This window comes from Gymnodraco acuticeps, unplaced genomic scaffold (assembly GCF_902827175.1).
Source record: "Gymnodraco acuticeps unplaced genomic scaffold, fGymAcu1.1, whole genome shotgun sequence".
NCBI lineage: Eukaryota > Metazoa > Chordata > Actinopteri > Perciformes > Bathydraconidae > Gymnodraco > Gymnodraco acuticeps.
The window spans coordinates 334,874-361,614 of NW_022990441.1; the positions used below are offsets into that span (position 1 = coordinate 334,874).

A 26,741-nucleotide genomic window follows, 5' to 3' on the forward strand; every position below is an offset into this window, starting at 1 on the left:
CTTAAGGGATTTCGATTATAATTCACCACTACATGACAAGAGAGAAAGCTGCAATGTCGAGGAACCAAAACTCATATTTGCTTATTATTCTATAATTGAGATGTTAAAAAAAATAACGAAATCCTGTATCTTGTGGGTATAAAGAATGATATAATTTGCATCCCTACAGAGAAAACTAGTTTATTTATTTTCTGAAACCTGAGGCAGAGATGAATCAGCACAAAATTAATAGCAAATCAAAAAACATTGAGGGAAATGACGCTGAACAATGAGTTATTGCACTATTGGGAACCTTGCTTCAGAAAGAAGACAGGTCTTGCAAATAATCCAATTTGATTACAAAATGAATTGTATCATTTTCTGTATCAAGTTTTTAAAGAAGCATTTGAAGTTAATAGGACAATTATTGGACATTTCTGTCCCTGTTCATGTGTACATCCGAGTGTAACACTATGAATGCCTTTCAGGAAAGTCCGACAGTGTTCTGTTATCCTTATATTGAAGCGATTATCAGCTCGCCTCTCAATGACAGCAGGATCTTCTCCCGGCCTTGGACTGTAGCTCCAGAAAAGCTCTAAACACTTTGAAAAAAAAGTTGTTTGTTTTGAGCATTAGCCTGCTATTACTATGCACAATATGTTATGAAGGTTAGGAAGGAACACAATAAAGCCTTAAGACCACTATTAAAGCTTCTAGAGACTGATTTGTTTAATAAGCTGGTTTGCTTGTGATTAAGGAGATTGAGTCCAGGCTAATCAAATATAAAGATGCAAAGACATTTCAACACAAGCAGAGACGGATGTGGTTGCTCCTGTCATTTCTTGATACTTGCTGCAGTTTTTTGTGTCATGTTTTACTTACTTGAGAGCATGTAGATGAGCGGCTGGATACACTGGGACTCATTTATGTGTACTGTAGTGTTGCCTTAAAGTGGTCTGTCTAATCGAATGACACAACATGTCTTCAGTTAAAGCACAAAGGCATCTCTTTTGATCTCCTCTCCAACACACAATCTACATAGTCCAGATAATCGTTAACACAAGGGAGATCTGTGGCAGAGAACATGTTATTCTAATTAGATTAGTGTAACATTTGCACACTGAAACAAGAAATGTAATGAAACAAGAAACATTGCACGTGTTTCTTCTCTCTCTGTTTCTCCCATTGCCCCAGGCTGTTGCTCCCGATTCTCACCCTTAGCCATTTCCCTTGTGGAGTTGTTTGGGAAAAAAACAACAATTGCTTGCCCTATAAGATTTGACTTTGTATCTGTCTTTGTATCTTCCATTTCTCTTCCCTCAAATTATCTCACTTTACTTTGCCTACTTGAAGCCTCTTCTTACTGGCCTCCCTCCCTGCCTGCTGTTGCCTTCTCTCTTCCATTTTTACTTTCTCAATCACTGAATCCCTGGTAAGTGTTTTCATTTGAGATGGTAATGCTGTTTCTCTTCCAAGAACATGATCGCCTCATTATTCAAACCGTCACAGCTCCTTTCGTCCACTCCACCACCAGTTACTCCCTCCTTGCTTCATCTGCTTGTCCTCCATCCTTTTCTCATTTACTCATTTTCTTGTTTTCATCGTTTTCACTAGCGTGTCTTTGCAGGCACCACTTCATTTAAAAACGCAGGGGAAAAGATGTTAAGAGGCAAAGGGAGGAAAGTGAAAAAGAGAGAGATGAAAACAGAAAGACAGACATGGTTCAGCGTGAGATTGTGTTCAGCCCTGATAAACAAACTGGCTGCCCTGAAACCCAATTATGTACTTTTCCAACTGAAATGGTCAATTGTGTGAACATGTGTGTGTTGCGGCAGAGAGAAGTGTGTGTGTGTTTATACTTTCTAGTGAATCACGGTAGCACTCACTATCTCAAGCAATAGGAAACATATACACACACAATCAATGTTCACATGCCACACACTTGCACAGTTACCTTATAGGACTCATCATGTATATTGAATCATTCATTGCATAAGCAGCCAACGGTAAAAACATATGCATACATGCATGAGCACAATCTCACTTATACATATGTAAGCACATGTATCAAATATACACTCGAGCACAAAATGACACAAAAACAACAAACAACACACACTTAATCATTCAAAGAATTACTGAACATGCCTACATAGTTGTCCTCCACCCCTCACCTCATCCACCTACACCATCAGCCGGGATATTACAACTGCTGATTGAATAGCAGTGAAGAGCAACACACACACACACTTACAAACTGAATGCCCTCACACTTCTGTATGGTTTGTGTAATGGTCAATGTTTCACGCTGTGGGTGTGTTGTTTTGTGCATACGTGTCTAATTGCATCAAGCTTGTTGTTTTCATCACTGAAGCCTCAGTTATTATGTCTTCAATCTGTGATCCAAGTCACAGGGTAGCACGTTTTTGTATGTGCAAAAGTTTTGGTGATTTTCCCTCTTAAATGTAAAGGACGTTTTCTTGTGGCCAGACTGGAAAACTCTAAAAAAGTGAATAGTGTTAAGCATTACTAAGCATAACTCAACAGCTATTGGCTGTTAAGGCAGTTTATATCTGGGGTTGTGCCAGGTTTTTTTTTAATGTATCAATGAGTGTGATTGTGTAAAAGGTTCAACAATCTTGTGGATGTATTCAGGATGTTTCAAGAGTCTCAAGTATAGCTCAACAATATTTGTTCTGAAAATATATTGACCTACAACCCAGTCTCGAATGATTATCAATAGATGTGTCTTTAATTTCTCAGACTTGGACATTATATCTGGTGTAGAAACATAGGGCTGTCGTGTTATCTTGACTTCAAATAACCCAGTAGTACTCGATGTATTGTGACCCTACAGTCAGTATTGAAAAGCTTATTTTCCCTCCTTTGTGCCTTTTTCCAGGGTTGGACTAAGTTCTATGAGTTTTCTATGTCGGACCTCCGTGCTGGCTTTGAGATCATCGACAGGCTTTTTGATGGTAGGTGGGCTTCTAACACACATTACAATGCAGTGGGGAGCTCTGCTATGTTGATTTGCTCTGCAGCACCTATGGTAATGAGCACTGGAACCTGTGGGTTCTTTGATCAATTACCCGATTAATTCAAACTCCCCCAGATAAAGCATGACCTGGACAATGCAGCATTTGCATTTTAATGTTGTGTTTATATGTGAGCCCTTCATTGTATCTCTTGGCTGTGTGTGTGTGTGTGTGTGTGTGTGTGTGTGTGTGTGTGTGTGTGTGTGTGTGTGTGTGTGTGTGTGTGTGTGTGTGTGTGTGTGTGTGTGTGTTGTGTGTGTGTGTGTGTGTGTGTGTGTGTGTGTGTGTGTGTGTGTGTGTGTGTGTGTGTGTGTGTGTGTGTGTGTCAGCGACGTGCAGTCAGGGGAGGCAGGGGAGGCAGAGCCTCACCTGTCATACTCATAGACTGGCCATACTACAATGTAACGGAAAAACAACTAAAGAAAAACTAAATAGTAATAATAATCAAATGTCTCCACTGATATGTGTTGTAAATGTGATTTATGTTTGATTCCAATCGCTTTTTATAGTCAAAATCAGCTAATTTGCCGAGCTCCGCTACAACTACGGGTAGCGATGAGAAGTGAGGCAGGGACGAGCTCTGCCTCACCTCAGAATGCGTCACCCCACAGAAACTGTCTGGATAGCGGGCCCTAAGCGCATGCCTGCACCATCTCACTGTAGGTCACCAATGTAATGTTTGTAGATCCCTTTATTACATTTATCCTCGCCATCCATAGTCTCTAAATAACTTATTTCACGTATATATGATATTTAGGCTCGCCGTACAACGGCAATGAAAAAAGCACCAGGGGAGGCAGCCATAACCTCTGCCGCACTGAAGGGGGCGCACGTGAGCCCACAGGTCCTTGTTGCTACTGTTATTCTACGCAGAGACGGTAGACCGTAGATGCAAACAACAAACTAGACTTTTGAAACGAGAGGAAGATAAGGAGGACTTTTACAAAAAAGTAATAGAGATTGTTGTCCAGAAGGATAGCATGGACTTCATCTTCAAGTCAAGGTAAGACCACATTGGTAATGAAAATAGGATCTTACTAAGAAAGAACAATCCAATATTTAGATTTTGGGTATCCTTTTGTTGAACGGTCTGTTTAAAATGAATTGAAGCATCAGACCAAAAAAGCTTTTGAAAATAACCGAATATTTCGATTAAGGTCAGAATATAATATTTGTAAATCTGACTCTGAAAAAGTCAGTGCCTCACCAGCCATGAACCTCACCGCACGTCACTGGTGTGTGTGTGTGTGTGTGTGTGTGTGTGTGTGTGTGTGTGTGTGTGTGTGTGTGTGTGTGTGTGTGTGTTTTAGCACAGCGTTATTGTTCAGTTGTTCTGTGTACCCTCATTACACAGGGTTATAACTTATAGCTCTCTTTGTGTCTGTGTGTCTTTGTATTTCTAAGGTGGCAAACCTTTCCAGTGGGAGTTTGTCCATGGCCTGTTGGAGAGCGCCATATATGGAGGACGGATCGACAACCCGTCTGACCTCCGCATCTTACGCTCCTACCTGGAGCAGTTCTTCTCTGCACGCCTCTTTTCGTCCTCCCTCTCAGCCGGTCAGAGAAAGAGCAGAGGAGGAACTCGCTTCTTTCCACCTCAGATCAGCCTCCCGAACTCTTGCTCAGTTTTGGTAGGTTTTGAGGATGACACAGTGACACAATGTGGTTGGCAAGAATAGATGCAGGATTATATAGTACAGCTACAAGACATTTATTACAGCTACAGAGAAAAAACAAGCATATATATATATTGTTTTTCTACATTAAGCACTCAGGGAAGCAAAAACATTAAAAAGAAAATGATAATAAATAAATGCACCTTATCTTTCCGCTTACTAGATTTACAATAGGTAGTTTTGTATTGAATGTGTATTAGTTGATGTTGTGTTTGCTTCATTTTAAGTTAGTTTATAACGTAGCCTCATGTTCACTCACTTGGATTTGTTATTCCATTGCTTTATGTTACGTTTCCATTATATTGATGCTAGATGCTAAGTATACGCAAAAGAAAAAGAAAATTAAAAGGGGACATCTATACCCTAAACTATTAATTAGATGTCTTTGAAAGTAGATCCATTAAGAGACCATTTGGTAAGTCAATGTGACAGTCACTAGTAAGTCAGAGTTCATTTCAGGTATTTAAAGTTCTTTGTGTGCCATATTGACATTATTAGATCAAACCATAAAAACAATTCAAGACAGTATAGCATGAGTTATCCTAAACTCCAACACAGAATCTAACTGTTAATAATCTTAGTGTGCTACAAGTTCAACTTGTTTCAACTTAAAAGCACATGTTGCTACAGTAGTAGATGCTGACGTATTATCTGGTGTCTTTGAGCTGTAATAAAACAAAAAAAGGGGCATGTAAGTGCATCTCTGTGTGACCTGTATAAGATTAATCTTTGTTTATTCCCAGGACTACCGCAGCGTAATAGAGAATCTCCCAGAAGATGACAGACCTGCATTCTTTGGTCTGCCTGCTAACATAGAGAGATCCTCCCAGAGAATCATCAGCTCCCAGGTGCACCAACACACACACACACACACACACAACACACACACCACCACACACACACACACACACACACACACACACACACACACACACACACACACACACATTACATTACATTGCATTTAGCTGACGCTTTTATCCAAAGCGACTTACAATAAGTACATTCGACCAGGAAGACACAACCTTGAAGAAAACAGAATCATATAAGTACATCAGGTTTCATAGAGCCAAACATTTCAAGTGCTACTCAACTGGCTTTAGGTAAGCCAGTCCTTTATTAGTATAAAAGTGCTTCGTTAATAGTTCTAACGCTCGAAGTGGAGTTGAAAGAGATGAGTTTTCAGTTTGCGCCGGTAGATGTGCAAGCTATCTGCCGTCCTGATGTCAATGGGGAGCTCATTCCACCATCTTGGAGCCAGGACAGCAAACCCACGTGTTTTCGCCGATGGGAACTTGGGTCCCCCTCACAGCGAGGGCGCAACGAGTCGTTTGGCTGATGCAGAGCGTAGTGCACGCGCTGGGGTGTACGGTTTAACCATGTCCTGGATGTAGGAAGGGCCAGATCCATTCGCAGCATGGTAAGCAAGTACCAGTGTCTTGAAGTGGATTCTAGCAGTTACCGGAAGCCAGTGAAGGGAGCGGAGGAGCGGAGTGGTGTGGGAGAATTTAGGAAGGTTGAAGACCAGACGAGCCGCTGCATTCTGGATGAGCTGCAGAGGTCGGATGGCACATGCAGGTAGACCAGCCAGGAGGGAGTTGCAGTAGTCTAGGCGTGAGATGACGAGAGCCTGGACCAGAACCTGAGTCGCTTTCTGAGTCAGCTGGGGACGTATCTTCCTGATGTTGTAAAGCGTGTATCTGCAGCAACGGGTTGTAGGCAGCGATGTTTGCAGTGAAGGACAGGTTGTTATCTAGGGTCACACCCAGATTCCTTGCAGTCTGAGTCGGGGAAACAACTGAGGTGCCGATGTTGATTGTTATGTCAAGAGTGGGACAATCTTTTCCCGGGAGGAAGAGCAGCTCAGTCTTGTCAAGGTTGCGCTTGAGGGTGATGAGCCGACATCCACTGAGAGATGTCAGCTAGACAAGCAGAGATGCGTGTAACGACCTGGGTCTCTGAGCGGGGAAAGGACAGAATTAATTGGGTGTCATCAGCGTAGCAGTGGTAAGAAAAACCATTCAAGTGCGTTCAAGTGATTTAGACAGGAACGGGAGGAGAGAGACAGGCCTGTAGTTTATATCATCAGACGGGTTGAGAGTGGGTTTCTTTAGGAGAGGGTTTACTCTTGCCTCCTTGAGACTGTTTGGAAAGTGACCAGAAGTTAGAGAAGTGTTGATGAAATGGGTGAGAAACGGTAGAATATCAGGAGCGATAGTCTGAAGGAGGTTTGAAGGGATAGGGTCCAGAGGACAGGTGGTAGGGCGGGCAGAGGTAATGAGGGTAAGAACCTCACTTGGAGAGAGAGGGGAAAAGGAGGTAAGTGTGTTGGTGGAAGGAGGGTCTGGTGACCCAGCGGTGAGTAAAGGTGAGTCAGAAAAAGAAGAGCGAATATCATCAACCTTTTTTTCAAAGTGGGTAACAAAGTCGCTTGACGAGGAGGGGGGAGGAGCTTTTGGAGGGTCCAAGAGGGTGGAGAAGATGGAAAATAGTTTTTTAGGATTGGAATAGGAAGATTGGATCTTATCTTGAAAGAAAGTGCTTTTTGCCTGAGAGATCGAAGCAGAGAAAGAGGAGAGGAGAGCTTGATAGGTTAGGAGGTCGTCACAGTGTTTGGATTTCCACCATTTCCGCTCTGCTGCCCTAAGGACGGTTCTATTAGCACGCAGTGCATCATTTAGCCAGGGAGCAGGAGGGGACTGACGAGCCTGCCGAGATGTGAGAGGACAGAGCGAGTCCAGAGTGGATGAGAGAGTAGAGAGGAGAGTTTCTGCAGCAGAGTTTGGAGGCAGGAGATGGAACGAATCAGAGGAAGGGAGGGCTGAGAGCACCGACGAGGCAAAGGTAGAGGGGGAGAGGGAGAGGGAGCGAAGGTTACGGCGGACAAGTGCAGGATGGGAAGAGATTAGTTTGTTATGTTTGGAAAGGGATAGAGAGAATGAAATAAAGAAGTGATCGGATGTGTGGAGCGGGTTTACAGAGAGGTTAGAAGTAGAGCAGTTCCTTGAGAATATGAGATCAAGGACATTGCCAGCTTTATGAGTCGGTGGGGACGGAGACAGTGAGAAAGCAAAGGCGGTTAACAGAGATGTTAGTTTGTCTATCTTCCCCGTCTGGAGGTTGAAGTCTCCGAGAAGTACAGCGGGAGGGCCAGTTTCAGGGATGAGTGAGAGGAGATTATCTAATTCCTCCAAGAAGTCCCCCAAGGCGCCTGGTGGACGGTAGAGAACAAAAATGGTTAACTGTATAGGATGGGTTACTGTGACGGCATGGAATTCAAAGGTGGAAGGAGTGAAGTTAGGTAGCTTGAAGAGGGAAAAGCTCCATTTGGGAGAGAGCAGGAGACCAGTGCCACCTCCTCTGCCAGTGGGTCTGGGTGTATGGGAGAAGGAATATGCAGTGGAGAGAGCTGCTGGGGTGGATGTGTTGGATGGAGTAATCCAGGTCTCAGTGAGAGCAAGGAAATCCAGAGACTGCAGGGAGGCGTAGCCAGGGATGAAGTCAGCCTTGGGAACAGCTGACTGGCAATTCCACAGGCCACCAGAAACTAGATGTTGGATCTCAGTGGAGCACGTGGGATAGACGAGAGCAGGCCGGTTATATCGATTAGGAGATACACGGGGCCAGTGATAATTGCGAGAAGACACATGAACAGGAATGGAGAAAATACACATGATTATAGCATGAGGGGCTAGAAAACTAAAGAAAAGATAAATAAGACACCAGCTCAATCAGAGTAGGATTTGCCTCCTCTTTGCCTCCCTCGTGAGTCCCGCAGGACTCCAATGTCTTTGTCAGTCTTCGGCTGTCTGACGCTGAAGCTGACGCTCCAGGAAAGAGCTACCCAAAAATGGACGCCTGATTGCTCAGTTCTCACAGATGTAGGGCTACGGCCCTCTAATTAGTTAACTATCTACAGCTGATGGGCAACAATAGACTGGCCGTGCCTATATTAATGCAGGCTTGAGTGCTGAGACCTGTAAAGCAGGTTTCGCCTGAGCAGATCTGAGATTTAAAATCTCTCAAACGCGATTTAGCCGTTTAAGCTACAATAACAATTTATACAGAGTCGAATAAATGAAACAGAGAAGTCTAATTAAACAAGAATATAACTTACAGTGGTTGCTGCGTCAATAGGTAATGTCGTCACCGGGTCCAGATGCACACACACACACACACACACACACATAAACATTCATACACACACACACACTCACACATAAACATTCATACACACAGCCACCTGATTTTCCCACAAACACACACACACCACCACACGACCTTCATATTTTCTTCAATTATGCAGAGAAATAAATCAACTGGCACACACACAGATATTTCCCCATATGCTTATACAAACTTACAGGCGATTTCACATTGCAGAAATACACTAGCGCACATTTGCACTGTTCATGCTCATAGAAACACATTCATTTATCTACAAACTGACACTCTTACACTTTTTTTCTTTCTTAAATCTCCACTCTGAGTTGGTAGCTCCTGTAAAAAGTGTTTCTCCTTTACTGCACTCTTTGTACAGGAAGGCAATTTATCTCTCAATTACTGTTCAAATTACAGAGTTGATTACTCAACCAAATTGTAGGCGAACCCTGTGCTGTTACGTTGTATAACAATGCAGTTATTTCAGTTTCACCAGTCTAAATTCTAAGTTTGTGTGTTTGAGTGTGTGGGTTACAGTGCATAAGGTTTGTGTGCGTTTACCCTTCAAACAAACCCACAATTCGAGTCATGCTGCGAGGAACCACCTCCGTCGTGGAGACAAACAGGCAGTTTATTTTAGGGTCAAGACTTCAATGTAAGGTTGAAGCCTTTTACCAAGCATTCATCCGTTTCCATTTATTTCACTATGAAATAAAATTCACTTGCAGAGACATGGGTAATCCATCACATAGAATATCACGTCTGCTTTCATTGTTTGTTTCAAGGTTATGTTGTCATTGTGTGGTCATTGCGTTTGTGGTGTAATCCGATTTTTAAAACTCCACACTGCAGCAATAATGGATCATCAAATAAATAGTGAATTGTTCAACAGTCTTCAAAAAGTGTAAAGGTGGTCAATACAGAGAATTACCCATCAAAAGGTTAGACATGCAAGTTTAAAGGTGAGGGCAACGTTTCTCAACCTTGGATTTGCTTCACATATTTTAACTGATATTTCTACAGTATCACTATAAAATCTAAAATCAATCTCTGTTAGTCTGATCCTGCAACCAAGAACCACAGTCATGCACGAGAAAGGAGAGGGACCCCTTATGGTGTGAATCTGCTTAGGGTTCTTTTTTCGTCTATTGGTCTGTTTGCAGTGTATGAGCGCATGTGTGTTCGCAGATGGTCTGCAATTTTGAAGCTCATGTTGTCATGAATTATCATCATTTTCATGATGTGTGTGTGTGTGTGTGTGTGTGTGTGTGTGTGTGTGTGTGTGTGTGTGTGTGTGTGTGTGTGTGTGTGTGTGTGTGTGTGTGTGTGTGTGTGTGTGTGTGTGTGTGTGTGTGTGTGTGTGTGTGTAGGGCTGATGGTCACTGCAGACTCTGATGTAACTTAACGCAACACGCTGAAACGTATAACAAATGGATTATTTTACTGTCATGTGTTTTGTGTGTATGCGAGTGTGTGTGTGTGTTTATCAAAAAAGACAGATGGAGATTTGAGAGATGCAGTGTGAGAAAAAGTTTTTAGAGAGTACTTGTCCATGGACAAGTGAGTTTGGTAATTTACTTGTCCGAATACATTTTTCACTTGTCCAGAATGGACAAAAATTGGGGCCACTGGAATCTTCTTCTTCGTCATCGTATTTTACATTTTCCCACGGTTTTTACGACACCGCTAACGTAAGTGAGCGGTAAGATTTTACTGCATCACACATAGGGTTGGGTATCGTTTGGATTTGAACGATTCTGGTTCTGCTTTTCTATTCCGGTTATTTTCGGTTCTCAATTCCGGTTCTTTGAGAGGGTAAAAATAAGTGAAACTGGGAGGAAAATATATTTATGAAAATATTAAGTCAAATCTGTATTCCTATTTACAAATCACTTCATACTGTTGAATTTATTACGGTTATTGAATACAATTATATAAAAATAATCTCTGCATTGTTTAGTTAGTTCTAAGTGGTGCAGTTTGAGAATGTACAATTGGCCCAGTCTCTTCTGATGTTACACTGCAACCTGCCTGTGAGACAAAGTCCAACCACACATGTCCAACACATAGGACATAACCTAATAATAATAATAATGACACATTAGATGTATAGCCTATAGGCCTAGCGCTTTTCTACAACTCAAATACGCTTACACATGTCCTGCAATACACATGCTGCAGCTGCCCAGCTGCTCACTGTTTGTAAAAGTAAATAAATAGTATTTTCATTTAAATAATGTACTTTCTATACCCTGCTTCATAAACAATACTGACATCCCTGTGCTCCTCTGAGTCTGGGGGTCCGGGGATGTGAGGACAGCGCGAGGACACAGACAGGGAGGTTGCTTTACTTCATAAAGGAAATGGTGGTCAATATTAACAACATAGGAGTTAAAACGCTTAATAACCTTCATTACGTGTTAGAGAAAGAACATAAGAAAGTTTGACAAAGATGAGGCTGTTAATCGGGCAGCGGATCCGCTGTGTGTAGAGAGAGAGAGAGAGAGAGAGAGACGCTGAGCTGCACCGTGTAGCGATCAGCTGATACGGAGCATAGAGAGAGCTGCAGTCCGCGGGGCTCGGCCTCGCCTCCTGTCCTCACAACTCTTATTAATCCCGGTACCGGACAATTGTTATTTGTTCCTACTCGGAACCGTGTTTTGCTTCCCAACCCTGCCACTGTGCTACACTTCCCGCCCCGCCCCGTCTAACTGTACAGAGAGCGGCGAGATGCATTTCCTTAGGAATCGACAAGCAGAACCGAAACTAACACTTCTAAACGAACAATGGCGGACACGTACAATTTGCGAATGAGTTCTGCCTTTTGTAAACTGAATGTATCAATAATTTGTCAATAAATCAGGCCGAAAAACATCACTTGTCCACCGGACAAGTCAATTGAAAGATCTACTTGTCCGATATTGTAAATAACACGTCCCGGACGGTGGGACGTGTACTTTTTCGCACACTGAGATGACAACGACAGGATGTAGATCTAGAGTGCACAGTGCATGACTGTACTGCTCTCTTTTGATTTGTTTCTTGCACGATTGAGAAATGTTAGCAAAACCACACACACACACACACACACACACACACACACACACACACACACACACACATACATACAGTATATGCTTTCATTATAAATTGAGATGGAGACAGCTTGTGTATACAGTCCTCCTGCGGGTGTTAATGCATTTAACTTTATTCAAACTGTCACTGTGGTCTGCTGATCATCGGAACCACCAATGTAGCCACCAACTCCCACGAGGCCAAAGTGTGTGTGTGTGTGTGTGTTCGACTGTGTCTTTATCCACCTCTCTCCCCTACTTGTGATTGTCTCCCCCTCCCTCCTGTCATTTGTCACTGTCACGTTCAGGCTCTCTCTCCTTTTCTCTCTTTACCTCTCTTTGTGCCCTCTCCTCTCCTCTCCCTTAAGACTATTGTCACTGTCTGTGGGTTGGGCACTTAACCACACACACGCGCACACACATGCGCACACATGCGCACACACACACGCACACACACACACTAAGCAGAGTTGTGTTGGTGGACGCCATTTCAAATAAATGCATAGGCTCAGTGTGAATGACCCAACGCGGGTCATCAGGGTCTACAGACACAATGCATGATGTATACGTGCATAATGTGTTTTTGTGTTAAATGCAAATGAGTTTAAGTATTAACTAGCAAGTGAAAATGTACCATCAGGGTAGCATGCAAATTAGATTAGATTAAAATAAGGTGTGAGACAGTATTTTACAGTGTACTTATAAATGAGCTGTCCCTGTATGGACTATTGTTCTTTGAAAGCCCCATTTGGTATCTGGGTATAATAGCATCCTTGCTTATATTTTCAGAGCCCATTAGATGTCTATTTTAATTGAAGACCATCTTGACCATGAGTAATTGTCCCAACTCTAAACCCTGAACCACAATCCTGGACTACATTGAACTAAAGTAAAAGATGTGAGTGGACTGCACTGAAGGTTATTTTAATGGTACTACTTTTCACATCGACATTGTCTAGAACTTTTTTCCCAGTAGGTTATGCCAGTAAATGCAGTTTCTGTTTTGTAGTCATGGTTCAGAGAAATCCCTGTATATTTAAAACTCAACATATTACAAATCTCCATCCTCAGCAGCACCATTTTTTAATGCTGTCATGGTGAAGTTCTAGATTAGCTATCTAGTGTTCTGCCCCCCACCCCCTGGCTCTCCCTTCCATACAAACACATGCGTGCTCATACACATTCACATACACACACTTCTCCCTCCTGAGCAGAGAAGATAAAGCAGGTGTTAGTAAGGAGTTCTCCTGGACCAAATGAAAGCCATTTATCAGACACTTTGCCTTGCTCACAACACACACATATAGAAATGCACACATCTGCACAAGCACACACACTGAGTAAAAAAAAATTGAACTATCCAAGACTCTAAGCCTGAGTGAAGCTAAGCATACTTGATTAGGTGTGTAAGGGGCAGTTAAGAGATGAGTTTGGGGTTAGGCCTTATTCACCTGCAGTATTCAAAGATATGCAACAGTGTTAACTGTCACTGGAGAGTGTAGCCACAAGGTGTCAGTGACATTGTATTACATTTTCTTAAAAACTAACAGTAGATTCCTTTTCTATCATGCATTTATTTCGGGTAAAGTTAGAAAAAGTGTATATCTCTTGTTATTAAATTCAAATTGTTCACAGAAGACACATTTGTATACATTTTGAGCTTCTTTTAAACCATTTATCACATCTCTATTTCTACCTTTATGCATGCTTCATAAACATTTGTTTTTGGCCAACATTTTACAACAGACCCTGTCTCATAAACAAATACAATCCTCAAATGACTAAATCAGGAAACAAGTACCTCATTGTCCCTTATACAGCACCTTTGCTATATTGAATAACTGTTGTGTTTATATTTGATTGACCCACAGGTGATTTCCCAGTTGCGTGTCCTGAGCCGCTCTGTAGCCACAGGGTCAAAGTTCGACAGGGAGCTCTGGTCCAATGGACTGTCGCCCATCCTTCACTTGTGGAAGAAGCTCAACCAGGTCAGTTTCCGTATTTTCAGTTTATCATCCTCACATGTTTTTTCCTTTACTTAAACTGGTAGTAAAATATCTCAGTACTTATTTCCCCACTGGTTAATATCCCTGAGGTTCATACGATGTACCCTACCTCTCTGAAATGACTAATTTAATTTCAATGTCAAAACCTCAAACTCTAAAATTGGTAAATTACATCATACTGTATATTATACAATTTTGTAATTGAACTGATAGTACCTGCTTAGTATGTTGTTCTTCTCAGGCTTTTGCAGTTCTATGCTAATCTTTATTGGTATGCAAAAACATGTTTTTGCATTGCCCGCGCTGCTCATGCAGCAGCAGCTAGTATAAATTAAAAGCTGTGAAAGCTATTTGGAAATTAGCAGTCTAATTGAGGAGTGTGTGTGATAGCCACTGGCTTGCCTAGTCAGGCTGCACTGCTGTGTGCAGTTGCTTGGAGATTGGCACCTTTTCAAATCAAAAGGACATCCACCTCTACATTAAATAATTTAGCCTCCATATTCCCACTCTCTCTCGTTCTGCCTGTCTTTTATTCTCTCTCATGCTGTAAATCACACACTTTCCATCATGGCTTTTTCTCATTGGCACCCTCAACCTCTCTCTTTCTCTCTCCTTCTCTCTCCTCCCTCTCTGTCTCTCTTTCAGTCCACTGCAGCAGAGTTGTTTTGTACCCACTGAGAAGAAAAATGATTGACTGTGTTAATTGTTGCCATTGTATCACCAGCTAGCTTCCCATAGATCACAATCTACCTCTGACTGCTTTCAATTAACAGCCCTTTGTCGAAAGCTAACACTCTAAGTTTGACCATCAGCGGGTGTGTTCTCCTGTGTAGCTCGCCTGTGTGTGTGTGTGTGTGTGTGTGTGTGTGTGTGTGTGTGTGTGTGTGTGTGTGTGTGGGTGTGTGTGTGTGTGTGTGTGTGTGTGTGTGTGTGTGTGTGTGTGTGTGTGTGTGTGTGTGTGTGTGTGTGTGTGTGTGCGCGCGCGCGCGTGCGTGCGTGCGTGCGTGCGTTACTGTTCAACCTTGTGTGCGTCTCTATAACTGTGCCCATGCATGCTTTTGTTTGAGTTTTTATGGCCATGTGCATTTTGGTGTCTTAAACTGTCAGTGCAGGATTTGGTACGGGTGAATGTATTTATTTTTGCGTATTGTTTATCTAGTCTGGGACAATGTTAGAAGCATGACTGGTTATTTGGCTGTTGAGTTGCATTTTTGAATAGAGACAATAGCAGAGCTGAATCCCACCCTGCCAGCTTCTTCGTCTCATTTATCTCTCGTCTATCTCTCTCTCAACATGTTCATTCCTCCATCAAACAGACCTACCATCTTTCTCTCCCTCTCTTTCCTCCTCAGCTTCTATCTGAGTGGATGCGAGGAAAATACAATTGGATGTGCAGAATGTCATATCTGCAACAAAATACAACAAATGATCAGTGTCTATTGTTTATTTAATATGTTCTTTACGTACACAATAACAAACAGGAACACTGGGTGTACTTACAGTAAATCTTTGTGTTCACTTCTGTATACAAATGTTCCCCCTGGTTGGCACTGCAGAGAGAGAGAGAGACAATTCCCCATTTTGGTACATCTTGTTATTTCTGTGGAAGAATTAAGAACAAATTCATTTGGTTTATGTGTGTTGAGCTAAGGAAATCCACAGGGAAGATATACAGTGGTAATGGAGGAACTCATTTAAAAGAAAAATGATAGCATGCTGATGCACAGCGGCAGTTACAAAATGCAATAAACGCCTTACTCTACATGTAAATAACATCATATTTGTGCTCCTGTGAAGCGACCAACTTAGGTAGCCTGAAGTGTATCAGTGTTCCAGCCATAAGAGGGACATACAGCAATTCTAGGACAATTGAACAATATTATTCAACAATCTTTCAAGTGCCTATAGCCAAGGGAGAAATATCTATAGCTCTCAGTTAATTAGACTGAGGATTGTGTAATTATTTGTAATGCTTTGTCTGTGGAATAAAACATCTCTTTCTCCTTCCATTATACAAACCTGTCTCTTTCAGTCTTGGAAATAACATCTTTAAAGGACTCTAGCTATCTTTCTATCCTGTCAATAAACTGATATGTCTTCTTTTTATGTTCCTACTTTCTTTCAGGGTTCTTCTCTGATCCACCAGAAGGTCGCCCCACCCACAGAAGGCCAGGGGTCCCCGGTCTTGTCATTCATCACTCTGGAGCAGTTCAACGCCATCCGCCTGGTCCAGGTGGGTCCGATAAACTGTGCTAACGTTGTCTCAGAAAAGATTGCTACCCCTGCATTACATTGCCTAAAAAGGAAAAAGAAAAGTTCTCATCGTGTGTTGTTTACTGAATTTGACTCAACGCTCTTATCAAATAACATTTGGCTCTACCTAAAATAGTAAAGAGATGTGTATGTTAGAATGATAAGAGTTATGGTACGTTAGCTTCATAAAGATGCATGAGATAAGTGCGAATCATAAACAGTAAGACAAATGTAATTCATATTCTCCAGTTCCTTAGCAGCAGTCTATATTTAACTTGTTATATAAACCACAGGTGCATATGTACTGAATACTCTCTTTAACATCCTAGAATGTCTTTTCAGAGAGCTAGGTAATCAGATGAGAGAAAGAAGCCCAATCAGTCAATCAAAGGGCCTGTCATAATGAACTAGTTAACAGCAATTAAATGGCACAATGTAAAATCAAACCCCAGGTACCACTGCTCTAAATATTGGCACAGTATGTCAACTAAACTGTAAGTGTTGTCACAGAGCATCCACCAATCCCTGGCTGCACTGAGCAAAGTCATCAGAGGGACCCAACTGCTGACTCCTGAAGTCCAGAAACTGGCCACCGCCCTGCTCAATCAAGAGGTAAGCAAGGAGAAAGAAGACAGGGAGTAATCATGCATTGAAACACATAGAATAAGCATTTTCACAGTGTGAGGTGAGTCACTTTCTCTGCTGAGTGGTTTTAAAGGGGGAGGGTAAAGCCTTCATACTGTGCTGAAGTTGAGACCACATGAGAAGGCATACATACTGAACATTACAGAGACTTGTAGACATCTAGCAACCATTGCAGGTGTCCTGGTGTGTGTCCCCGGGCTGCGATGAGGACAAAGGGGATATGATGAGGTAGAGCGGGAAAGATGCACAATCAACCTTTTACTTCTTCTACGCGTGTAATCTCCTGAGAGCAGCCTTGGGCAGAGTTCCCTCTTCACGGCTCTCCTCCTCTCTCTTTTTCTATTAATCAGCATGTCTTTAGTCTCATCCCCTTCTCTCTCTCTCCACTCTTCTCTCTCATGTGTCCCTCTCTTCCCTATCACATATCACATACCACTGAAATGTGTTAGTTACCAGGTAGGTTGTTATAGAGTTCCCACAATATAAAACGCGGAATATGTAAAACCATGAATAATCATAATCAGAAACAGGTTTATTACCAGGTAGGTTTACACGTACGAGGAATTTGAAGATAATGCAGTTAGCTAAAAGACACTGAAAAAAATGTGTCAATTGTAATTTTAAATCACAACACCTCAAACATTCATATTCATATCAAATGTTAAGCTCCTTTACTGAATCAGTTCTTCAGTCACAGAACAAGTTAGCCAAAAAAAGACATGTTTGATTTCTCTGTTTCTTTGAAGTATCCATCCATTGCCACAAATGAGGACACATCGTAGTGCATTCTGACTGACCTGCTCTTGTAACTACTCAGTATATAAAACAGATGAGCTCTCATTCCTGTTTTACAAGTGTATAAATGTCCCCCGCCCTTTTAATTGAGCTGGTAAAAGACTTCCTGTGACCCAGTAGGAGTGAGCAAAGCTTTTGTTCCTTATGATTATTTCTATGACCCATTTTTTAGACATTCTCTCTGTTTGTGTTGCGAATAATCAAAATGCTGCATTTCAATGAGTTGTTTTACTAATCAAATATATGTATTTGTTATGCATTTGGTGTTTTGTGGGGCAGTGCAACTTTGTAGAGTTTGACTATAGCCTGTTTAAAAATAAAATCAGACCCAGATAACAGTGTGTTGAACAGAAATTGCCTGTAGTATCACGAAACCTTGGGAAAAAGGAGGCGCTTCTCACCTCTTGTTGATGCTGTCGTATATTCTTGCAGTTCAGAAAATGTTGAGACATTTGAAAGATTTACTAGCAGCTGAATTGAGAACGTGATGACTTGTATAATTAAGCAATAGCTCACGACAGGCCGTGGTATATGCTCACGGCTAAGGGGCGTGGTTCGGTTCAGTTATAACACCTGATAACTGCCAGTGTTTTAGACCACTGTTGTAAGGATAGCACTTGTGCAGTAGGAGAAAAAGAACATATAGCAACAGATGAAATTTAGATTGATTATTATGTTTCCTTTAAATGTGTTTCTGTGGTTATGGAGAATGTATTTTTTATTATTGTCTTGACTTTAACCACTAACACTAAAAAGCCGTGTTCTTGCTTCTTTGGGTCACCACTCAGTACTGCACAGCTCAGAGCTATATGATAATCCTCCATTATCTATCAGAGCAGAATTTATTTGATGACCTTTCATAATCTGCAGTTAAATTGTAAAGTCTAGCTTGATTCTATAGATAATGACATTACATCCTGGTCCATAACACCTTCACAAACAAAATAAAAGAGAGCTAAGTTATGTCTCATAAATCTGAATCCCATCTTTTCACTGTATGCTAAATACCATTAATCCCATGCCGTTATATTTCAATAAAAAACATACCTCTCTTTTCTACTAATTGATTGGCCTTTATGAAGTCCATTTCCTCAGAATAATTTCATTAAATTCTACATGTGTTAACAGGTGGTTGTCACTGCTCAGTGTTCATTACATTAGATGTCCTACCAGAAATAACATGAAGTAAAATGACTCTGCACATCGCGGTCTCCAGCCATGTTCCATTATGTATTAGTGTCCGTTTTAACCAACCATCACTGATTAGCCCAGTTCCAGCCACAGAAGAGGAACAGGACGAGCTGCTGAAGTGATTTATATATTTGAAAAACGGACCATTTGGGGTTGTGTAATATTGTAAAAGTATAGCAAGCACATCTCTGGAGGGCTCAGCTCCATTGCCCCTCTCCTGAGCTGTGCAGTAAAAAATAATTAGATACTTGGAAACTACCCAAGCGTCACAAGAAAGTTGTAAGCAGCGCTGAAAAGAGAAATAAATATCAGCACTGCCTTTCGTCAGTGGAAAGATCATTAATATCGAGACATGATGCAGAGATGGCTTTTTGATTAAAGGTTAAAACATCTCTAGGATCAGTCATTTTTTTAAGTGCTAGTTGTAATAATTGGTATGTCAATTCGTACATACGTAATTACCAAAGTGACGTCCAAGCAAATAATTGATCAGATGAATCTTCTTATTCAAAACTTGTATTTGACAGCAAGCCCCACCAGCTACTTTAAAAATGCAGTTACCTCTGAGACTGGATTTGCATTAATGAAATGCTCAGGCAACAAACTGCTTTGCGAATGCAGGAAGTATTCCTTGATTTCTTAATTTCTTACAAACTAAAGAGAGCTCACACTTGCTTAGTCTTTTAATTTGTTTTTTAAGTCAACAATCATTTGGTCTGAAAACAGATCTTTAGATGTTTATTTTCACAAAAAGCTGCTTAATATTAAAACAAAAGTGTAATCTATACTCAGATAAGCTTTTTGTGGGTGTTAATATCTCTGGAAGTAAATGTGTCTTATCATTAACATTGATCAAAAAAAGTATAACAAATATTAGCAAATGTCATTGATATAATTTAAGCCTGCACGCTAATCTGCCCACTCATTTCAAATCAGTTAGACACACACACACGCCACACACACACACGCAGACACGCACACACACGCAGACACACACACACACACACACACACACACACACACACACACACACACACACACACAGACACGAAGCAGGAGAGTTACTGAACAGTTGACTTGCAGCTGAGAGACATGCAAGGACCCTTTTAGTCTCATTATGAATTTTCAAGCTTGAATAACATCGAATTTGTAATCCTTAATATCCCACTGTGAGGATGTGTGCTAATGCATGAGGAGAGTATGTAGACGGCTCTTTGATCTCTGTTTAACAGTCTCTGAGTTAACACTTGTCTCCTGGGTGGGAAGTTTTCTTTTGCCACGTACACACAAATAGTACGAAGTTGTAAACTGCCCCCTCTTTGTTCAAGGTTAAAACTACATAGTAAGCATGTGTAAAGATTGTAAAGGACATTGACTGTAGTCTCGTACATTAGCCCATCCTTCCTCATCCAAACATGTTGCTTACTGTTGCACTTTAAAACATTGCTTTGGATTCTGTTTTATAAAATGAACAATGCTGCCTCGAAAAAAGAAAAAAAAGCAATTGTTTTGTTCTGTGGAGGTTTGTTTTGCCAAATCAGTGAGGCACTGTACTTTTACAATGTTCTTTTAAAACAGTTCCTGTGTAATGATTTAAAGGAATTGTACCTCGTACTAACATGATGAGCCCGACCGAAAACCATTTATGTGTTTGTATCTCATGCGGCTTTCACACCGGCGCTTTTCCCTTTCTAGCTCCGAGCTAGAGCTTTTCTGGTTCAGCTCCGGTTTCCCTTTTCTGCTCCCGCTCTGTTCACACCGCCCAGCACCCGACTGGTGCTGCCGCTGCTGCGTCATGACGTCATCGTTTACATCGCTGATTTGCTCCCCAACGGCATTACGGCGCTCACAACAACAACAACTGCGTCGGGTCGATGATCGTGTTGCTTTTAATCACACGAAGCCAGAATAAATTGAATAACGACTTCTCCAACCTTATACTTTGCTCCAGAGTGCCGTGGTTCATTGTTTATTAATGTGTTTCTGCAGCATTTACCGACCGCTGCAGTGTTGGCTGCTCTTCCACGGGAGTTTATTCTCCTCCGTTAGCTCCCGGTTAGCTCACACTGCTGCGGCCGCTCTAAAGTATTCACTGTCCGACTCACACAAGCAGCTGATACATATCCCCAGTTCCCCTTAGCCTAAGTCAATGTGTGTCAGTCTGAATTGACGCTGTTTGGTATCACAACGCCGTTATGAAAGTTTCTCTCGTATAAAATGGGTGATGTTAGCATAGCAACCGAAGCTAAACTGACTACTTGCTATTGCTATCCTATTGTGGCATAAACCGTTTTCTACAGGCACATTTTACCGGCGTATTTTTATAATGATTCTACTTGTGATTCTTTCACACACACTCGGTTTTGGGCCGAGGGCGACACCGTACTTCCGGTATCAACCATTTCACGCGAGGTGCATACAGAATATCATAGTCGATTGCCTTAATCAATATAGTCAACTCTAAAATACCACATATATGCATTGGCATGATAATATTATTGTGACAAGTGGGGTATTCACCTGGTGTTTCCAGAAGATAGACGTAGATGCAGCCAAAATCGACCGAAGGCCACTTTTGAGGGTCGTAATTCCATACATTGTACATCCAACAACCCACACAGCTCTAGTTTACGCTGGTAACGACCTAGAGCACACCCCTCAAGTCCAGAGATGTAATCCGAAGACATGCAGCGATTTCTTCGGTCGTTAATTCAGAAAAAAAACCTAGTGTGCTCTGCCTGGCAACATAAGCTAGCTGTTTATATTAGCATTGCCAGGATTTTTGCACCTCCAGAAAAATGGCGTCTTTATAAAAAAATATATGGCGCGCGTTGCATTGTGGGTAGCTGTGACGTCACTGTGTGTGAAAGAATAGTCGGACATGACAACCTGTGCAGCCCATGTATTGATTCCATCCGATAGCTGCTATAATACAAAACAACACGTCTGCCTCTCTCCACAATGATCAATAACAGTGAACGGATGGTCAAAGTAAGGTACAAATAAACAGAATCACACGAAGCCTGGTTAGTGTTGCCTGACTTTATAAAGTGTGTTTATAAGCACTACTGCTTGTAGGCAGGCATGACAGTTGACCCATGTTCAGGGGAGGTGGGTTTAGTTTCCTGCACGCCTCGACGTAAGAGAGACGTAAGCGACGCCACCTCTTAGCTCCAAAGCTCTTGCCTCTAGACCGACAATTTTTTGGAGCTGGAAGTGAACTGGATTCCGGAGCTAAGAGCCGGCGCTGCTGCGGTGTGAACAGGAAAAACCGGCGCTTTTCAGGCTCCAGCTCCGAGCCGGAGCTGAAAAAGCGCTGGTGTGAAAGGGGCATCAGTCTTCAGTCACTGAAGTTTTGTATAAGCATTTATTTTGTGATAAGCCGAATATGTATACAGTAAAACAAGCACTTACAATATTTATTCATCTGCATATCTGCCACTTCTAACCCTTTACCCAGGGAGATTAAAAAGAGATCTCACCTCTCACACCACAGACGAAATAGACATGTTGTTTGCCAGAGCACAGTGGCAGTCCAGCCTGGGAGTGTGTATGACCACATGTTTAAATGTGTTAGGTGACCACGCAGGGTCCAGTGTCGTCAGGTTTGTCGAGGACATTTTAGCAACAGTGGCAGCCCTATATTGATAGAGAAAGAGGGAGACATAATCTCACTGAGATTTGGAGACTTTATTTAGCACTGTTTGTGGTCTATGCCATCAGGAAGCATCACAACTAAGTGACTTTTAACACTGCACTAGCAACCTAATTAAAATAACAGGCAAAAACAAATCAAGTGACTCTTTCTGCACACTACTGCTACTTCTCCTGGAAGAATATCTCCAACAAAGCTCAGTGAGTCTGCAGTCCTGCTGGTGAGGCTCTTTGGGTTGTCAGCAGCGTTCAGTAAGTGATGAAGAGGCACGTTCAGTCAACAACACAGCAGCAGGACCGAATCACTGGCTTACTGAGAGTCCACAGCTAATATGGTTGGCTATTTTGCTGACATCGTGTTTTGTGTTTTATCATTATGGCTTTGAATAAACATTCTTCTTCTTGATCCCTTTACCTCTATTTCAGTGTCCTTTAACATGGCAGACTAAATGGGAGGGACCAGAAGAGCCAATGCAGTACCTCCGAGCTGTAGTAACCAGGGCTCTCGCCATACAGGTAACACAACAAACTGTACTCTCATCTCTCCCCTTCTCTGAGTTGTAATGGTACAGTGCATTTTATTTTTGATGGAACCTTAGAAGACACTATTATGGGGAAAAATGTCATATAATCATTAATCATCATGTGATCCTAGTCATGGTTAAAGCCTATAGGTTACTTACGTAACCCCAGTTCTCAGAGTAACATGAAGTGAGATGTCTCACTATGGGATGCGCCTCATCGCGGAGCAAACAGAAGCATCAATCTCATTACGCCAATCCTGATTGGCTGGTGATCTTGACGTCAGCGTCAGGGAATTCACCCCCTATAAGTAGCTTGCGCCACGACGCATGCGTCATTCAAAATAAGCACCTCTTCTCGCTTCACCATAGCAAGGAGGGCCGTCTGGTGAGACATCTCACTTCATGTTACTCTGAGAACTGGGGTTACGTAAGTAACCTATAGTTCTCATTCATAACACTCCGTTCGATGTCTCACTATGGGAAATTGTAGCTCCCGTATTGTCAGACGAGCTTATCTCGAAAATCACCAAACCAACCAGAACTTAACAGGTAGAGCTCTGACTCAACCAGGTGCCCAGCACTGCTTGAGTCACACTGGGAGCAGAACGTCCAGCCTGTTAAGAGGCGGACAAAAGTGAGCGGCGAGGACCAGCTCGCCGCTGCACCAATGTCTTGGATGGGAGACATCCTGGACAGAGCCCAGGATGCAGCCAGACCCTGAGTCGAAAGAGCTCGCGGACCCGAGGGTGCCTGCGAACTCTGACTCGTATGGGCCCCAAAGCAATTGCTTCCACAAACCAGTGGGAGAGCCGTTGCTTAGTAACAGGCTTGCCCTTATAAGGGTTAGCCCAGGACCTTGATCTAACATGCCAGAGGCTGTTCACCTTGGAGACCTGCTGCGGATATGGGTACGAAGCACCCTTGATCTGTCCCTGTACGTGCGTAAAGCACGGGTTGGAAACGGCAAATCCGGCCGCTGTTCCCCGGAGGAATACAGTGGCGGGGAGGATGCCTCAATGTCAAATGTGGTACCTGAACCAACCGCCTTAAGATAAAGGCAGGGTTGGGCTTCAACCACACTCTATTTGCCCTGGGGCGAACTGAGTGCATGAAGACTGTACAGATAGCGCATGAGTGCCACTGGCTCGCTTGGCAGCTGCCAGGGTCAGCTTCATGTCACACTGTATTCAGATTGTACCACTCACGGGCCAGGCCCATAGAGCCAAGCGCTCTGGGTGTGGGTGAAAGATCGCCCCCCCCGCTTGGGACAGTATGTCCCTGCGTAGTGGGAGCTGCCATGGCTGCCCACACAGCAGCTGATATATCTCCGCTAGCCAGTACATAGCTGGCCAGTGCGGAGCTATCAGGATAAGTGTGTGGCGTTGCTCTCTCACTCTGGACAGAGTTGGGGGTATCAGAGCCAGCGGTGGGAACGTGTACAGAAGGCCCGGGGGCCAATCGTGCGCGAGTGCATCCACGCCTAACGGTGCATTTAGATCGTGCATCGAAAAGAACAGCTGACACTGAGCGTTGTCTTTCGATGCGAACAGATCCAACGCGGCTCTGCCGTAACGCACCCACAGCTGGCTCACAATCCTTGTAGAGTCCAGTCTGCATAAAGTGGTATACCTCTGGACAGTAGATCTGCCCCGAGGTTCATCACTCCCGGTACGTGCGTCGCTCTCAGAGAGAGGAGACGTCTACCGCTGCATAGGATCAGTTTGCGCGCCAGTGTGTGTAACTGGAGAGAACGCAAACCCCCTTGGCGTTAATATACGATATTGTGGTCGTATTGTCTGTCCTCACGAGGACGTGATGTCCCCTGAGGAAAGGCAGAAAGCATTTTAGGGTGAGAAACACCGCTAAAAGCTCCAGGTAATTTATGTGCGCCCGCTGGAGGTCTCTGCTCCAGAGACCCCTCACCGGGCGACCTTCATAAATACCTCCCCAACCTGTCAGACATGCGTCCGTGATGACCACTTTCCGTGAAAGGACAGCACCCATAGGCACACCTCGTACTAGAAAAGTCGGGTGCAGCCAGTGGCGCAGTGCCATTACGCATTTCACAGTAACCATCACTCTTAGGGTTTAGTTTTAGGGCGGCCACCCAGCGCTGAAACTCCCTCATGTGTAAGCGTCCCAGTCGTACGACCAGGATGGCTGACGCCATGAGCCCCAGCAATCGCAGGCATGATCTGAAGAGAACATGTTTGCGCAGCTGGAAAAGAGCGAGACAAGCTCTGAAAGCTTTCACTCTTTCCGCTGACAAGCGAGCTGAAAAGGGCACCGAGTTCAGGCGTAAACCCAGGAAGAGTATAGTCTGTGCGGGGCACAACATGCTCTTCTCTGTGTTTATTATGAAAACCCAGGTTGAGCAGGTGCTTTATGAGGAAATTTGTCTGCGTAACAGCCTCCTGCTGCGACTGTGCGAGAAGCAGCCAGTCGTCCAGGTAGGTCGCCAGGCGAATACCCTGTTGTCTTAACGGGGCTATCGCGGCTTCCGTACATCGTACAAAGACCCTTGGACTGAGAGACAGACTGAAGGGGAGTACTCTGTATTCATAACAGATCCCCTGAAATGCGAATCTCAGATATTTCCTGTGTGGGTAATATACTGGGATGTGAAAACACGCATCTTTCAGGTCGACTGATGTAAACCAGTCGTCTTGTCGCACGAGCCGCAGCAGAGATGTGTGAGTGAGCATTCTGAACTTATATCTTTTTAGATATTTGTTCAGAGCCCTCAAATCAAGTATTGGCCGAATTCCGTTCCCTCCCCGTTTGGGAACGAGGAAGTACTTGGAATAGAAGCCGTCCTGACTCTGCTCGGCGGGTACAATAGATATAGCCCTCTTTTCTAGGAGTGAGAGAATCTCTCTCTCCAGAATATGGGCTGACTCTCCTCGGGCCTGCGAATGCAGAATGCCCGAGAAGCGAGGGGGGGTGACGGTGACTTGGAGTCTGTAGCTCCGTGTAACTGTCTTGAGAAACCCAAGCAGATGTCGTGAGCATCTCCCGCTGTATGCTCCTTAGAGCCAGCTGAGATGTCACATATCTTCCCCTCTGAGTCTCTATTTGTTGTGTTATGGGGCCCTCCAGTGTCTGAGCACTGTGGTGCCCCATTTCGACAATCCCCACCGACACAGCGCATGCGTGTGGCGGTGGTGCCCTTACGGCTCCAGCCGGCACTGCGCATGCGCGTGACGGTGGTGCCTTCACAACCCCAGCCGGCACTGCGCATGCGCGTGACGGTGGTGCCTTTACAGCTCCAGCCGGCACTGCGCATGCGCGTGACGGTGGTGCCTTTACAGCTCCAGCCGGCACTGCGCATGTGCGTGACGGTGGTGCCTTCACGACCCCAGCCGGCACTGCGCATGCGCGTGACGGTGGTGCCTTTACAGCCCCAGCCGGCACTGCGCATGCGCGTGACGGTGGTGCCTTTACAGCCCCAGCCGGCACTGCGCATGCGCGCGACGGTGGTGCCTTCACAGACCCGTCAATTGTCCGCCCTTTGAGAGAGGCCGTAGCTGCTCTCAGAAGGGGAACAGTTGACGGACTGTTTATTGTTTTTATTGTTTTTCTTTTCATTTTTTCGAGCTGCGCCCTTGGCTCGAAGCCTGGATGCGTCAGCAGAAAATGTTTTATGACAGAAAAATCAATAAGTGTGTGACATGTGTTTATGCGGACTTGAGGATGGTGTTGAGGCATCTCTCGAGGCGGCGGGAACACATTTAGAGCTGGGGAA

At 43.5% G+C, this 26,741-nt stretch overlaps 1 protein-coding gene across 5 annotated transcripts in view; it reads left to right on the top strand.

Annotated features, from left to right (window-relative positions):
• LOC117552140 (cytoplasmic dynein 2 heavy chain 1) overlaps positions 1-26,741 on the top strand; it is a 150,713-nt gene that overhangs the window by 115,033 nt on the left and 8,939 nt on the right. For all 5 annotated transcript variants that reach the window (XM_034225393.1, XM_034225397.1, XM_034225396.1 and 2 more), the window contains 7 exons: positions 2,882-2,957; positions 4,422-4,648; positions 5,437-5,541; positions 13,800-13,916; positions 16,060-16,167; positions 16,698-16,799; positions 22,899-22,988. In XM_034225393.1, the coding sequence (XP_034081284.1) occupies positions 2,882-2,957; positions 4,422-4,648; positions 5,437-5,541; positions 13,800-13,916; positions 16,060-16,167; positions 16,698-16,799; positions 22,899-22,988 (825 nt within the window). The remainder of the gene's footprint in view (positions 1-2,881; positions 2,958-4,421; positions 4,649-5,436; positions 5,542-13,799; positions 13,917-16,059; positions 16,168-16,697; positions 16,800-22,898; positions 22,989-26,741) is intronic.